General features: G+C 48.4%; 1 protein-coding gene across 2 annotated transcripts in view; it reads left to right on the forward strand.

Annotated features, from left to right (window-relative positions):
- The window catches only part of KMT2B (lysine methyltransferase 2B), a 74,908-nt gene that overhangs the window by 16,720 nt on the left and 41,923 nt on the right, over positions 1 to 16,265 (forward strand). For both annotated transcript variants that reach the window (XM_063140680.1, XM_063140681.1), the window contains exons 3-7: positions 46 to 2,249; positions 4,271 to 4,384; positions 5,512 to 5,674; positions 7,990 to 8,242; positions 10,204 to 10,259. In XM_063140680.1, coding sequence (XP_062996750.1) covers positions 150 to 2,249; positions 4,271 to 4,384; positions 5,512 to 5,674; positions 7,990 to 8,242; positions 10,204 to 10,259 — 2,686 coding nt within the window. In that variant the 5' untranslated portion in view covers positions 46 to 149. The remainder of the gene's footprint in view (positions 1 to 45; positions 2,250 to 4,270; positions 4,385 to 5,511; positions 5,675 to 7,989; positions 8,243 to 10,203; positions 10,260 to 16,265) is intronic.

Here is a 16,265-nt window from a genome sequence, read left to right on the forward strand (position 1 = left end):
TGATGGACGCACTTCTGCTGCTAAGGTTTTCTTCTCTTCCCACAGGGGCAGCTCTGCCAGCACGCGGCAGGAAGAAAAGGGCGCTTGCTGAGGACACCCTTTCCAAGAGGCTGGCCAAGCAGAAGGCTGCGGAGTCCCAGCGGGAGCGTATGGTGAAGGCCTTGGCTGAGCTTCTTCAGAGGAACAAGAGGCCTCCTGGAAGGGTGGGCCGACATCCGGCTTCTGGAGCCAAAGTTGGCAGGATGCTTCCTGAACAGTCCAAACCAGGCCCAGAGCCTGGCGATCCCCTCAAGCCCACCATCTCCCCCACCCTCCCACCACAAACGGAGAAGCCCCTCAACTCCATTGTGTCACCCAGGCCACGAGGCCGGCCACGGGGCTCCTCCACAAAGAGAACCGTCACGCGGCCTGCTTGTCCAAGCACCAAAGCTCCACCTTCCCTCCCCGAACCCGACAGCAGCACTCGGCCGCCTCCGCCGTGCCAGGTGGTCAGCCCGCCTTCTCCAGCCCCTGAACCGTTGAAGAAACCGCCGCTCATCCTGAAGTTCTTCTCCAAGGCCAAGCGGCACAAGTCCGGCCAGTTTGTAGTGACACATGTCCGGCTAAAGACCCCCAGCCATCGGAGGGGACGCAAGAGGAAGTGGAGTGTCGTGCCGAGGAAGAAATCCTCCCCCCTTCCCTCCCAGTCTGTCTCTGAATCAGAGGCCCCCTTATCGGAGTCGTCGGATGCCTCTGCTCCAGAACCAGAACAGAAAGAGGAGTCTTCTACTCCAGAGCCGCAGCCGGAAGTTCTTGCCCCAGATCCGGAGCCACAACCAGACCTTTCTGCCCTGAAGCCGGAGCTGCAGCCCGAGGCGATTGCTCAAGAAACACTAGAACCTCCGGCCTCGGAGCCAGAGGTCGCTGTGCTGGAACCAGAGGCTCCGGTGCCTGGCGGCGCCGTTCCTGCTTCCCCCAACAGGGTATCCTCGAAACAAGGGCTCCAGCAGCCCGGCCCTTCCGAGGAGGGCCCTGCCAGCATTGCCCATTCCACACGGGCGCGGTGGCGGTGCTCGAAACGGGGCCGTGGCCGTGGCCGTGGCCGTGGCCGGCCACCCCTCATTGCTACTCAGCGGGCCCAGTGGGCAGCTAGTCAGCAGCTGCCAGCCAAAGCCAGGGAGGAGCCGACGGTGGCACAGCAGCCTGCCGTCCCTGGCTCCGAGGAGGTGCCAGCTCACAAGGCCACCTTCCTGAAGAACATCCGTCAGTTCATCATGCCCGTGGTGAGCGCCCGCTCGTCGCGCCTCATTCGCACCCCCCGCCGCTTTATGGACGAGATCCCGCAGAAGACGGCCAAGCCTGTGGAAAGCCCTGCGGCTGAAGGGCCTTGCCTAGACAAGCAGGAGACTCCAGAGGGGCCGTCGCAGGTGGCTCCCCTGCAGCTGACTTCCCCAGCCCCTGGCTCTCCTGACAAAGACTCCTCCAGGGCCCTCTCACCCCCACCTTCCCCTAGCCTGCCCCACGTCACTTCCTCTGCTCCTTCCCTGCCGGAGAAGCGCCGTTCCATCCTCCGGGAGCCCACATTCCGATGGACCTCGCTGAGCCCCACGTCGTCCCCCAAGGATATGGGCAAGGCCCTCTTTCAGCTTCCGTGTGAAGATTCATCTCCTTTGCCCAGTGCTCCAGCACCGATCCCTTCTCCCTCAGCCAAGCGAACCCCTCTGCTGCGGGCCCCTCAGTTCACGCCCAGCGAGGCACACCTTAAAATCTACGAATCGCTGACGGTGTCTCCTGAGGAATCTGAACTGGTGCCAGCTTCCCCCGAGGTCAGGAGGGACCCCCCGGCACCGCAGCAAGAGGTCCCCATGCTCCCTTACGAACCAGTCGTGACCCGGAGCGGGAAGAAGCTATTGGGAAGGGCGAACCACCTCGCTTTGCCCCTCTTCACGGAGGTTCCTAGACCACATGAGGCCCAGGGCAAAGAGCTGATCACTATGGAGGATGTCAATTCCCCTGGTGTGGTGCACAAGGTGGCCATCCGAAGGGTTCTACCTCCGTCTGTCCGAGCAGAGGAGGAGGAGGAAGCAGATAGTTCGGAGGGCGAAGTGGAGCCAGCTTGCCTGGGCTCAGACGAACGGAAGCCCCCTCAGGAGGAGCCGAAGCCCATCATAACGCAACTGTCAAGCATGGATAAAGTATACAGCCTCCTCACTCGTGCCAAGGTGCAGCTCTACAAAATTGACCAGCAGAAGCAGTTCAAATTTATTCCGGTAAGAAAAGCCCCTGGGAAAGGGGCAGTGAGGCTTTGGAAATGATAACGAGACTCTAAACCAGCCTTTCCTTCAACCTGGTGCCCTCCAAGTGTTTCATACTACAACTCACAGAATTCCTGACCATTGGCCACATCAGCTGGAGCTGGTTGGAGTTTGTCCAAAATATTTGGAGGGCACCAGATTGGGGAAGGAAGATGGAAACTGCAGACGTTAATGGAGGTGGCCTTCGGGAACCTGAATTGAAGAGTTTGTTTGAGCTGTTTTTTTTATTTTTTGACACTGGTGGTCCATAGTTTTACTGTGGAGCGCTGGTCATTGACAGTAAACGAACATTAACTTAGTATAAGTGTCTATAAAGGTCATCTGCTCCATTAAATTAGACACCCTTCACTAGTAGAGAAAATGCAATGTCCCGAATTATCACTCGATCGTTTTCACTGGAGATCATAGAGAGTAGTACAGAGCACATTGCAGCATTTCATGCTTAAAATATAACGAAGCCCATCGCTAATCCAAAGAGCAGGCAGTCCATGATGCCCTGCCAATGGGTTAGGGTTATTGTATTAACTTTACTGAACTTGAACCGTATTGCGTAAATTTCACACTGTTGCTTTAACTGTGGCCTAGTTCTCACTGTGGTGGTAAACCTTTGTTTGGGCTCACGCGATTGACTGCTTCTCCACAAAACAATTGCCTCCACGTAGAAAATTAGCAGGAAAGGCTTGTAGTTGGAGCTTCTGTCTGATAACGTGGTTTCCACACACAGAGAATGTCATGTATGGAGCAGCACTAACTCTCGTGAGCCCCACGCCTGCGGTCTGAAGGGATCCCAGGTACAGGTTTCTCACTTCGGTAGGAATTGGGCTGAAGTGGCACTAGATCAAACCCACGTGGAACCCCTTGGACAGGGGAGGCAAGTTCTTGGTAAACCAGATAGAAAACCTGCCCCAGCCATTCCCAAAGAGGCCAGCAGGTGACAAGGTCCTATCCAGGGCTGTGTATTTGAGTGATCAAGGCCCTTTGCCAGGAAGAACGGTGACCTCTTTTGTTGCACCTGTGTCCTGCTTGTGGGTCGCTGGTCGACAGCTGGTTGGCCACTGTGTGAATAAAGAGCTGGAGGAGATGGACCCTTAGTCTGATCCAACAGGGCTGTTCTGTGTTCTTATGACCTGTTTAGGTTATGCTGATGTAAGGATGTTTAACTGCATCTGTTTGTTTTGCATATCTCCATTCTTGCTTGTCAGGGATGGGGCTGAAAGAAATACAGGGCACTGAAGCCCAATTCCCTGACCGCTGCAAAATCTACTCTTTCCCCCCTCCCCCTGCGTTCTCTTCATGGGTTGTTCATGGTTAACAAATCCTGATTAGCATGGTTGGGTTCACACTACCCAACAACCCATACTTTTAACGACAACTCACACGCAACCATATTCAATCTTGAGTATACCTGAGTATAGGTTGACACGTTGTGTGCACCCAGCCCGTGAGTTCTCTTTCTGGGTTGTTTGTGGTTAACAAGCTATGTTGTTAGCATGGCTGGATTCAGACCTCATGGCAACCCGGAATTCAGCAAGCCACGGGTTAAAGAAACCATGGGTTAGCATTGTGTGTGAACCAGGTCTGTGGTCTGTCTTACAGACAACTCTCTGGAGCAAGAGCCACAGGGCCGACCCTGCCATTGAGCAGAGTGAGACCGCTGACTCAGGCAGCTGATTTTGGGTGTCACAAAGAGGCAGCAAGCAGTCTGTAATTTCATTTGTTGTTGTATTATTATTTTTTACTGCCAGGGGTGTGTGGGAAAGGTGTTTATAGGATTTCCTGGCTTAGGTGCCAAATTAACTCTGCTCGTCTTGCTACGCATCTTGACTTCAGTGGGCAGAGGCGCCACTTCAGGTAGCAAAATGTCTTGGATTGCTGCCATAAAGGCAGGAAGAGGCCAGTGTTCCTTGGAGCGTTCCTTATTAATGGGCTGCATCCCAAATCCCCAGATCCTTCACGCTTGTGTCTCTTGCCTGCAGGGGTGTCAGAGCATCAAGGCAGAGGCATTTGAGGTTCCAAAGATCCCAACCAAGCAGGAGGCAACTTCTGAACTCAAAGCGGCTGGAGAAGACGCGAAAGACGCCAGGAAGCAGGTAACTAGTGCTCTGTTTGCATGCATGTGCAGAGGTCTGGCCAAAGCCCAATGAACGACGATGGCTGATGGCAATGATGTGGGGTGGACATTTTTCTAGCGCTTTGTTTTTCAGAGGAAAATGTTCCGTTTCATAAGTTTCTTAGTAAACAATGAATAGATGCCAATTGCAAATTCAATATTAGGCAAGCCATTTCAGAACCCTAAAACAGCCCATGGGTTCTAGGTGACTTGTTAACCACAGCAGCAAGCCACCGTCGCCAGGCCCGCACAACACCAAAAGCCACACTGGCGAGAGCAATTATGCAAATCCACGCAGTACGCGACCAACTCACAGGGCAAGGAAAATAAGTCGGAGTTTATTTACCCTTCCATGATTGTTCAAACAGGCCCTGTGTGTTCTTTAATTTCCCCCTCAAATATTTCAGGTCAAACCTGTAGTGTCTTAAGACAAAAAAAATTAACACGGGGTAACTTTTTAAAGCTTTTTTGCTTGACTTTTATTTAGTAAACATGCTAAATTAAATAACTCTCTAGTGACTACACTCTGCAAACCTGAACATTTTCTGATGCAAAATGACCTTATACAAATTAGCTTAATATGCGTTGGGGGGGGGGGGAATTCCAGTTTGAAATTTTCTGGGAAAACACATCATTGACTTGTGCCTAGAGCTGTGAATCTGAATAAAGAGTCATGGGCAGTGTGTGTGTGTGTGTGTGTGTGTTAGCTCACTCAGCCTTTGCTATGAGAGCCAGTGTGGCGTAGTGACTGGGAGTCAGGAGATCCGGGCTCTAGTCCCCACTCGGCCATAGAAACCCAGTGGGTGACTTTGGGCCAGTCACAGACTCTCAGCCTCACCTACCTCACAGGATTGTTGTTGTGAGGATAAAATAGAGAGGAGGAGGAGGATTATGTACGCCGCCTTGGGTTCCTTTGAGGGGGGGGAAAGGCGGGATATAAATGCAATAATAAAAATAAAACGAGAGGCTTTTAGCAAGGCAGTCCTTCTCTGTCCTCCTGGCAAGTACTTGGTGGCACAGGCCTACTGAGAAGGGTGTGTGTGTGTGTTAAGGGCCAGTCCCTGCTGCTCGTAATTCATGGTTATGGCTGACCTTCTTCCCTTACAGGGCCAGGAGTCCCCAGTCCAGGGCCCTCGGATCAAGCATGTGTGTCGGCATGCTTCGGTGGCCCTGGGGCAGTCCCGCGCCATGGTGCCGGAGGATGTGCCCCGCCTCAGTGCCCTGCCGCTGCGGGAGAGGGAGGAGATTGCTGCATCACCCACTGTAGAAGGTGAGTGGTTAGGTGGGGAGGGTCATTGAAAGCTCTGCTCCCTCTATGCCCTGCTCCTCCACCCTCTCCTTCCCTCCCCTCCCTCTCAAAAGGTGAGCATGATAACCGGATGATCTTGTATCACAAGCTCACTGATAGTTCTGTGCACATTAATACGTGACATCTCCCAGTGAAGACATATGGCAAAGAAGATGAGCCTCCCTCCCCAGGAGAGCTGTAAGGAGCAGTGAGATCTTTCTGTTGGATCTGCACAGATCATCGAGAGGGTGCTGCTGGAATATTTTCCTCCCACTCTCAAAAAACTAGAACAAACTGGAGTCATCCCATGAAATTGTCTGGTGGGAGATGCAGGACAAATAAAATTAGTATTATTATTATTTATTTATATAGCACCATCTACGTACATGGTGCTGTACAGAGTAAAACAGTAAATAGCAAGGCCCTGCCGTATAGGCTTACAATCTAATAAAATCATAGTAAAACAATAAGGAGGGGAAGAGAATGCCAACAGGCACAGGGTAGGGTAAGCAGGCACAGGGTAGGGTAAAACTAACAGTATAAAGTCCGCACAACATCAAGTTTTAAAAGCTTTAGGAAAAAGAAAAGTTTTTAGTTGAGCTTTAAAAGCTGCGATTGAACTTGTAGTTCTCAAATGTTCTGGAAGAGCGTTCCAGGCGTAAGGGGCAGCAGAAGAAAATGGACGAAGCCGAGCAAGGGAAATAGAGGCCCTTGGGAAGTACTTCTTCACACAGCGCATAGTTAAATTATGGAACTCACTACCACAAGACGTAGTGATGGCCACCAATCTGGATGGCTTTAAACTAGGGTTGGATAAATTCCTGGAGGCAAAGGCTATCAATAGATACTAGCCCTGATGGTTGTGTGCTTTCTCCAGTATTCGGGGCAGTAAGACTGTGCACCAGTTGCTGGGGAACATGGGTGGGAGGGTGCTGTTGCACCATGTCCTGCTTGTTCATCCCTAGCCGAGGGCTGGTTAGCCACTGTGTGAACAGAGTTCTGGACTAGATGGACCCTTGGTCTGATCCAGCAGGGCTCTTCTTATGTTCTTAATATTATATTTGGGGCAGGGGTGGGGGAACGCAGATTTTGGCTAGGCTTGATATGAGGAGACGCTGTTTTTAAATGTGCATATCTAACTCATGTTCCTTCAGATGTGGGTGGAGTGTGTGAGTGTACGCTGCAGCTGACACAACGGCAAGAGGCATGTTGGCACAGATTTCCCTCGTGGTGCACTGTCCCTGCTTGGGGAGGAGAAATTTCTGCCCTCCTGCTTTAGTACTAAAACTCCAAAGTAGAAAAGTGTGGAATTCCTCCATATGGACATCTCTTAAAATTGATTTTAGTCTTCTTTTGGCTAACAGTAGACCCCCTATCTGAGCCACCCATCCGAACCACAATTAAGCCATCACATTTTATCTCGAAACAAACTAGCTTTTTTTTTTTGCCTCTCCCACAACAGCTGCCAATTTTTATCAAAAATGTAAGTCCAGTAGCAGATAGATGCTTCCATAACATCGTAGCAGGTTCATCGCTGGCAAGGATAGAACCCTCTTAGACACAGATAGCCAAGCTCTTTTTAGAAGGGGAACTTGATTGAAATAGGACTTTTCCTTTGACCTAATTAGTGAATTAAATCCTTACGTGAACTAATACATTTTACACTGATTTCAACATCGCTTTCCTCGTACACTTAGAAATAAGCAGGTGAAGTTCAAAGATGCATGCCGGACTAGAGATGACAGCGGAGGTGGGGAACTCTAGGCCTGGGGGCTCAATGTGGCCCTCCAGTATTTCTCAGAGGGCCACTTCCCCTGCCCCCAACTTCTGATTGTTTGCCAGCTTTTTTTCTCTTCTTTTTCAGCCTTTCCCCCTATTCTAAAAGGTTAAAATGCCTCTTCTAAGGTTTAGTTCCTTGCAGTAAGAGCTTTCTGTTAAAATATGTTGGGGCAGTTTTGTGTTTTTGCTCTTCCCCTTTTTGCATTTGCCCCACCCCACCAGTGCAGTACAGCTCCATAAATGAATAAATGAAATGGAATTTAGTATATTTTTGAGTATTATTGTGATGTTGCTGATTACTATATTGTTAAATATTGTTGTAGTTCTAATTTTTGTAAACCGCCCAGAGAGCTTCGGCTATTGGGCGGTATAAAAATGCAATAAATGAAAAATGAAAATGAAATGAGCTTCAGTGAGCTTCTTTGAAATGCAGTTTGGGATGAAAAAGGCTCACCACCCCCTGGATTAGGGCTTCAGGTTTGCAGTCCGTTCACCTTTCTGGCCTTTCCCTTCCGCAGAGACCTCCTCGGCCTCCGAGAGCGAGAGCGGCCATCAGAAGCAAGTGAAGGCAGATACCGCTGTCAAGGCCGCCCCGCCTCCTGTCCGCCGCCACGTCTCCCACCACCACCACCACCACCATGGCAAGAAGAACCGGATGACCCGCTGTGGGAAGTGCAAGGGCTGCCTGAAGTTGCAAGACTGCGGGGAGTGCATCAACTGCCTAGACAAGCCAAAGTTTGGCGGGCCAAACACCAAGAAGCAGTGCTGCGTGTGAGTGTGTCTGAGGGGTTCTCTCTTCCAGCCCTGCCCCCTTGCCCACACCTGTGCTCTTCCAGGCTGCTTGGGATCTAGAATAGGGTGACCCTATGAAAAGGCGGACAGCGCTCCTGTATCTTTAACAGTTGTATTGAAAAGGGAATTTCAGCAAATTTCGTCATTTGTATATATGGAGAACCTGGTGAAATTTCCTCTTCATCACAACAGTTAAAGCTGCAGGTGCCTTGCCCTCTTTTAAATCTGGTCACTCTAGTATAGCTCCTGCACTTTAACTGTTGTGATGAAGAGGGAATTTCACCAAGTGCTCCGTACATACAAATGACACCCGCTGAAATTCCCTTTTCTATGCAACTGTTAAAGTTACAGGAGCCCTGTCCTCCTTTTCATATGGTCACCCTAATCTAGAAGATAGAACTTCAGAGTTCTATCCCCAGTCAAGAGTTTGGTGCCCAGTGGTTAGGGCCGGGACTCTGATTGCACGGTGCTGCGGGTGCAGAATTTGGCATCTTGAGTGTCTTAGCAGCAACTTCTTAAAAAGCAAGTTTCAAGTCCATTTATGGGGAACATGTTGTTTTTTCCTCCTCTACTCAGGAGAAGACCTTCAGAATATCCTCCCACAACTTTAAAGCCACGGTAAGTATTCTAGACCTTCATTCATACCCCTTGGAACAAAGCTTTCTAAAGGTTTGCTTGTGTGTTTCTTGAGTGGTCTTTGGATCTGAACGACATATATGCAATCAGATGTTCATGTGATAAAATAGATGCTGGCCAGACCCAAAGATCACTCAAGAAATGTACGAGTGAGCATTTCAGCAATTTCAGCGATTGCACAGACCAGATGTCAAACTTCTTAGAAGACAGATGTTCTGGATTCTTCAGTTAGAAAGCTTTGTTTCAAAGGGTTTGAATGAAGATCTAGAATATGTACCATTGCTGTAAGTTTTGGGAGGGTATTCTGTAGGTCTACTCACGAGTAGAGGAGGAGACCGCAACAAAAGGAGAGCTCTCCTTCAATGAAATGGTATTGCCCCCATTCACCTGCAGCTATTTTAAAAATATGAGGCTATGGGTCAGTCTCCGTGTTTTTCAAATAGTTCAAAGCTGAGAAAGTAGATGTGGAGAAAAATGAGTGGACGAGTAAAAAAGTTTAAACAGCTGGTGAAAATATTCTTTATAGAGGAAAGTGATAATGAGGCTATAAAGGTTTTATATTAATGGAACAATGTGTTTCAACAGCCAAGGGAGTCATTTGCATTAGATTTAACTTTGATATGTTTGTAAACAGTGTTACTAATGATAAGCCTTCATATGAACATTTGGGTGAGTGCTTCATATATAGAGCAGCAGGTGGATGCAAAAATAAAAACGGATTTTTAATATATTTAACTAAAGGTTATGGGATAGCAACTTTGGATGCTGTTGTGAAATTTATTGTTGCAGCTTTGTATGTATGCTTATAGATTTTAATATGTTTTTAAAATGTCAATATTTTACAAGGACATTTTATTTGCGCCCCCCCCCCCAAAACAAACAAACCCATCAGGCTATTTAAAGCATTTTTCAGGCACTTGAGAACATCTCTATGTTTTTTACATGATGTGTGCTTTTCCCTCTCATTGGCTTCTTGGGGAAAGATTGCCCGTCTGTTTTGTTTCTTGGAACGGCTTTTCTTCTCTGAGGAATAGAATCATAGAATAGTAGAGTTGGAAGGGGCCTCCAAGGCCATCAAGTCCAACCCCCTGCCCAGTGCAGGAATCAATGCAGTACTTCCGCACCTTGCTAGCCCTAGTTGCCAGTGACTAGTTTCGTCTGTATTACAAAACCTACATCCTGTTGCCTGACTTTGGTTGGAGGAAATGGCTCTGAATTTCCTCCGCTGCCCAAGTCACTGGGCTGAAGAGCCTGCGTATGGATTATTTCTCTGCTCTGACACTGTATGTCTGGCTAACTGACAGGTATCGGAAGTGTGACAAGATTGAGGCCCGACGGGTGGAGCGTCTGTCTAAGAAAGGTAATCAGTTGAGTGCTGTCCATGGGTGGACCAATCATGTGCTACTGTGAGTTGGCTGTGTGGTTATGTGTGTTCTCTCCTTTTGTGCGTCTTCCGTTTCTCCGCTATGCATTACATGACCTTTCGGTCAAGGGCATTGTTTAGATATATCTGTGTAGCCACGCTGGGTCCAGTCCCAGGTGGGGACTGGAATCCTGCGTTGAATATTCAAACTTGAATCACAAGCACTGATTTCTACATTTTACTGGAAAGCACAATAACATTTGGTGCTTAACGTCGAAACTTGCCTGCATTTAGGCAGGCTCTGAAAACATATTTGTTTAGACAGGCTTTTAATGTTCAGTAGTTTGCCGTTTAACGTTTTGTATAAGTCCGAGACCGCTGTTTTTAACTGTCTTAATTGTAGATCTTGAAACTGTGTGTTTGATACATTTCAACTGTTCTATTGACTATTGGTTTTATTTGTTTATCTTCCTGTAAGCCGCTTTGGGCATAACATTTTGTGGAAAAGAGGGGTACAAATGGAATTAATACTACTACTAATCTTCACATTGTATCTTGGTCAGCTACATTTTACAAATTGTGTGAATTTACATATTAAATTGTTACATGTTGTTACACAGTACTGTTTTGTGAAGAAATTGGAATTCAGTATCTAAACCTCATGTTAGGGATTGGGGAGAAGAGCTGGAAGTCATGGAGAAATGAGGGGAACATGGAGTATGTAGTGCAGATGGGTAGAGATAAGTAGCCTCCCTAGAGGAAATCCCACTCCCCTGAGCACAGAATACTCTGCCTTCTTTTTATTTATTTACTTTTTATTTATTTATTGGGTGATGGTGGTGGGACAGCCCTAGTTTCTTACGTTTTCATACAGCAATTGTCAGTATACTTTTCAACTGTATACTGAGAGCAAGAAATATGGCTTGTGCATGTATTTCAGCCTCGTAAACGAACCCACAAAAGTTACTAACCTGGAATTACTATTTTTTGCTAGCCTGCTAAGAGGCTGGTAGCCTGTTTTGCTATGCCGGCTGCCGAGGAGGGGAAGCCAGCATAGAAATTAAGCAGAATGGAAGGATCCATCTGTCCTCCATCAGTCTGCTCACTCACTTGCATGGAATTCCTGGCTATCATAGGCGAGTTGTTCAATACAATGATGATGTCTTAGGAAACTATGTGCAAGGTGTGTGTTGGCAGCCAAATTCTGCATTTTGTCGCTTGATCACAGCCATGCAGAATGCCAGGTGCCCCAGTCTGATGGCTCGGATCTCAGTTGCCACCACCGATACTGCCATCCTGCTCTGGCTGTTTTTTGTTTTTAAATCCAGAGTTGCTGAACCTCAGGCCGAATCTGGTCCTCCGAGGTTCTCCAGATAGTCATGCCCCCTTTCCCTCAACCATGCATCATTTTGTGGTTTCCCCAGCTTTTGTGCAGGGTGGTTTTTGTTTTGCAGGCTGTATTGCTGGAAGAGTTTTAATATTAAGCTAAAATGTTCTGGTATTTTGGCCTCTTTTGCCTTTAGTTCGCCTCTTTTGCCTTCAGCTCCATCCACCACCCTAAAAGCTTCTCCAAAGTAGAATTGGGCTCTCTGGCGGAAAGAGATTCAACACACCTCTATTAATCTCTCCCTCCGTCCCTCCCTCCCTCCATCTCTCTCTCTCTCTGGGGCATGTCCCATGTGGCTTGGAGCAGAACCAGCAGCATCGTTGCAATATGGAGCAAGTTCTAAAAGATCCTTCAGTAAGACTCTAAGACAGTGGTTCCCAAAGTGGGCGGTACTGCCCCCTTGGGGGCGGTGGGATTGCATAGGGGGGCATTAAAAGGCAAAGGGGCGGCAGGGGGGTGCTCGAGGTGGTCTTTCCTGAGAAGCGCCTCTCCAGAAGGTCTTAAAACCCAGGGACATTTTTATGGGAGAAAGTAGTTTGGTCCCAAGCCATAAAGGGGAAAAATCCACACATGTATTAATACCGTTTAAGAAGAGTCCTTTTAACGGTGAATTGAAATGTTTCAAAAGCACCAAAACGTTAATGAAGAGATATACCCTGCTTGGTGTGCCCCGCCACGCCGGCTGCAAAACAGAGGCGTTCGCTCTCTTTTCCCTCGGCAAGCCTGCGGCGGGTGCTTCCCATTTAAAGGGGCCGCATGCAGGGGGCACTGGGCATGAGTTTGTGGAACCAAGGGGGCGGTTACCTGAAAAAGTTTGGGAACCACTGCTCTAAGAGTACAATCTTATCCATGTTTAGACAGAAAAAAGGTCCTATAACTCAGTATTCCCCAGTCAGCCATGCTGGCTGGGGAATGATGGGAGTTGTAGGACTTTCTTCTAATCAACTGACATGCAAGTGACGCAAAGCGCATGATACAACACTGCAAGCGTGAAATAAACGACGACAAATAGTGCATCCAGTTTGTACATTTTTATAGATTTTAAAATTCTAAAATTTAAAATTTTACAGCTTTAAATATATAAGCAGATTTTAAAATGTTAATCGTTTTGGTATAAAACACCATCTTCCTTCACAAATAAAGAGTATGTTACATACTGATTGGCTGCTGAATTCAAGTTTTGATTGTTAATCCCTGTTCCCACATTGAAGTTTGGCCCGATCTTGATTGGTTCTGGCTCAGCTTATCAGAGGTTTCGTAGCATTTTCCTTATTTGTGATGGAAGCCGGGGTTCTATACCAAAATATTTCACATTTTAAAATCTATGTATAAAATTAAATCTATAGACATTTAAAGGTAAGATTTTTTTTTAAAAATAAATCTATAAAAATCATAAATTGGATGCACCACTTGTAGTGGTTTTTGCTTCGTTTTGGGAGGACTTTCTTCTGTCTAAACATGTGTAGGATTGTGTCCTGATGCACTTTGTCAAGAGTGTGTGTGTGCACGCAAGTGAGTGCTCCTGTGGCCAAAGTGGTACATGGGCCTCCTTGCGCGGCTGGGTTGCCTTCTGTAGAGTGACCATATGAAAAGGAGGACAGGGCTCCTGTATCTTTAACAGTTATATTGAAAAGTGAATTTCAGCAGTATATATTCAGTATATATGGAGAACCTGGTGAAATTTCCTCTTCGTCCCAACAGTTAAAGCTGCAGGTGCCCTGCCCTCTTTTAAATCTGGTCACTCTAGTACAGCTGCTGCAGCTTTAACTGTGGTGATGAAGAGGGAATTTCACCAGGTTCTCAATATATACAAATGACACCTGCTGAAATTCCCTTTTCAATACAACTGTTAAAGATACAGGAGCCCTGTCCTCCTTTTCATATGGTCACCCTACCTTCTGTGCCCAGGTAAAAGCTGTGCAGGTGGCATCCAATTCTGGGAGTCACTGCACTCTTAGTAACTTGGCCTTTAATCACTACGCTCATGCTTTCTTTCTGGATGCTGTTTTTCATTGGCTTGGTTTAGATTTGTAGCCCTGCTTAATCCCAAGAGCTGAGGGCGGTTAAGAGCAGCGTAGGACTGATTTGCAGTTCTGGGATCCTTTTGTGTGTTTTTAAAGGGTCCAAAATCTGTAATGGAATTTTAATGCATTCTGAATTTCCATAAGCAGTTGCTGTTCCTGCAAATCCATAACTGAGTTCCTAACAATGGCTGCTCCCTTATGTCATTTTCCCATCTAGCCTGCTATTGTTTACTGGCAGCAGCTGTTCTAAGGCAGCCTTCCTCAACCTGGGGCGCTCCAGATGTGTTGGACTGCATCTCCCAGAATGCCCCAGCCGCTGGCTGGGGCATTCTGGGAGTTGTAGTCCAACACATCTGGAGCGCCCCAGGTTGAGGAAGGCTAGTCTAAGGCAAAGGTCCTCTTCCCCATCACTTGTTTCTTTTAACTGGAGATGACAGAGACGGTATCAGGGACTTCTGCAAAGCATGTGTTCTGCCACTGAGCTGTCGCCTGCTCTTGTGTGGACACAAACCGGTCCAGTGACTTGGTTGAACTGAGTCCTGACATTGTTTCGATGGATTCTTATGTGTATTGCCTGCAGACGCTCCGCCGGGATTGAATTGTGCCTGTTTTTCCGTGTCTTGGCCTTTCCCCCAACTTGGTGCCTTCCAGATGTGTTGGATTACAACTCCCATCCTGAGGGTGGGAATGGTAGTGAAACAGGCTGTGCTGGTTGGGGTGGGGGGGGGGGTGATGGAAGCTGCGATTCAACACATCCGGAGTCCCCTAGCTTGAGGAAGGCTGGCCTAGTTTACGCCATCCGCTTGCTGCATGCTGCGAAAAACGTACCTGTCCCATTCACGCTTGCATTGAATAATGATGTGTGGTGGCCAGCTGCATTTTAAAAGGCGGTTCCACCCAGCTGCTTCTCTCAGGAGTGTATCTTTCATTTATGTCCCCACCTCCGTGGAAGTTCTGGTGGTGCGTGTAGGTTTCCCAGGCGATCTCCCATCCAGGCGCTGACCAGACCCGTGGAATCCCCTGCTCCTTACTGTTCTTAGCCCCGGGGGCCCTTGAATATGGATTCCTCTGGATGCTCAGAACCGCTGCAGGATATGGCAACTAACATGGATTTAAGAGTGAGCTACCACTGCTGAGATGAGGGACATTGTAGCCATAGGGCATCTTTCTTTCTACAGTCACTGGGAGCCCTGTACTGCTTTGTATCAATCCCCAAGATAAAGACAAAGATGAGTCCACATCCCTGGTCTTTGGGGTTTCTCAAATGAGGGATTTAAAACCTGGCTTCCTCTGGGGCTGTTATACTGCTGTGCCACCAGTGGAGGGTCATGGAACCTGATCTGCTATGACTCTTAGCCTTCATCGCTGGTGAGGAAATCCTCTGCTATCAAATCTCCAAAGGGTGCAGATCTTCTTCCCGCTGTGTTTAGCCACGCTGACCCCTTCCCTTTCCATCCCGAGGGCCGATTCTGTAGGATCCTGTCATGTGCACCTTTTAATCCTCTGCAAGTAACCATTAAAATATTATTGCTATTATCTAGCGTTTGTATACTGCTTTCAAGTGTTCTAAGTGCTTTACATATACTTTCCTGGGTTAAGATGGGAGGGGGCTGAGGCTGAGAGTGGGTGGCTTCCCTAAGGCAAGAATGGAGGGAATTGAGAGCTTCCCGATTGATTCATAGGCAAAATTAGGTTATCAGGATGTAAGGGTTTTGGTTGAACCCAAATTCCTATTTTATGGAAAGCAGCCGTGCCAAGCCCCCCACTTCACTTCCTATGCCCTGTTGCAACCTTCCCCAACCTGGTCCCCCCCCCCGATATTTTGGGCAACAACTCCCATCCCTTTTGCCCATATGGGCTGGGGCTGATGGGACTTGTACAAAACATACCAAGACTTACCCTGTAATCGAGTCTAGCTGGAAGGGTCTTTCTGCCTCCCACCTCCTTTTTCTTCCTCTGTGGTTTTCTCCTGTGTTGCTTTTTAGAGTGAAAGCTCTTCGGGGCAGGGACCCTGTCCTCTTACCCTCGGCAAAGCGCCATCCGCTCTCGGCCACCATCCCATCCTTCCAATAGGTTGTGAGAACCTTTGCTTGAAAACGGGGTTCCTTGGTTGCTGCGGGCGGGGGAGAATCGTCTGGCCTCCGCGCGCGTGGAGGGCTGGGTTTTCAAAGGGTGTCGGAGGAAGAGATGGGCCTCTTGGGTGGAGTGAGAGCTTGGCCAGGGGCAAAGATGGGTGGAGCTGTGGAATATCACAGGTAGCTCTATTGATGCAGTGAAGCCGGTGGGGAGGGAGGGATGGGAGCGCCTGCCTGGTTTGGGGTTTGGCGTGTGGGTGGGTGGGGTGGGGGGAGGAAATGGGCACTCATCAGGAAGGGGTGGGGCTGGATTCTGCCTGGGCAGCCATTGTGACCTGAGGGGGCTTGAACAAGAGCACAGCCTGTGAGAATGGCATTGCTTGCCTGCAGATTGAAGAAGCATTGATTATGTGAGCAGATCATGGGGGGGGGGGGAGGAGGAGGAGGAGGAGGAGGCTGAATGGGGGAAAGGAGGCTGAGGGGAGGTGGGCTAGAGTTTGTTGGCTGTGTTCTGGGC

Source organism: Elgaria multicarinata, chromosome 13 (assembly GCF_023053635.1).
Source record: "Elgaria multicarinata webbii isolate HBS135686 ecotype San Diego chromosome 13, rElgMul1.1.pri, whole genome shotgun sequence".
Classification (NCBI taxonomy): domain Eukaryota; kingdom Metazoa; phylum Chordata; class Lepidosauria; order Squamata; family Anguidae; genus Elgaria; species Elgaria multicarinata.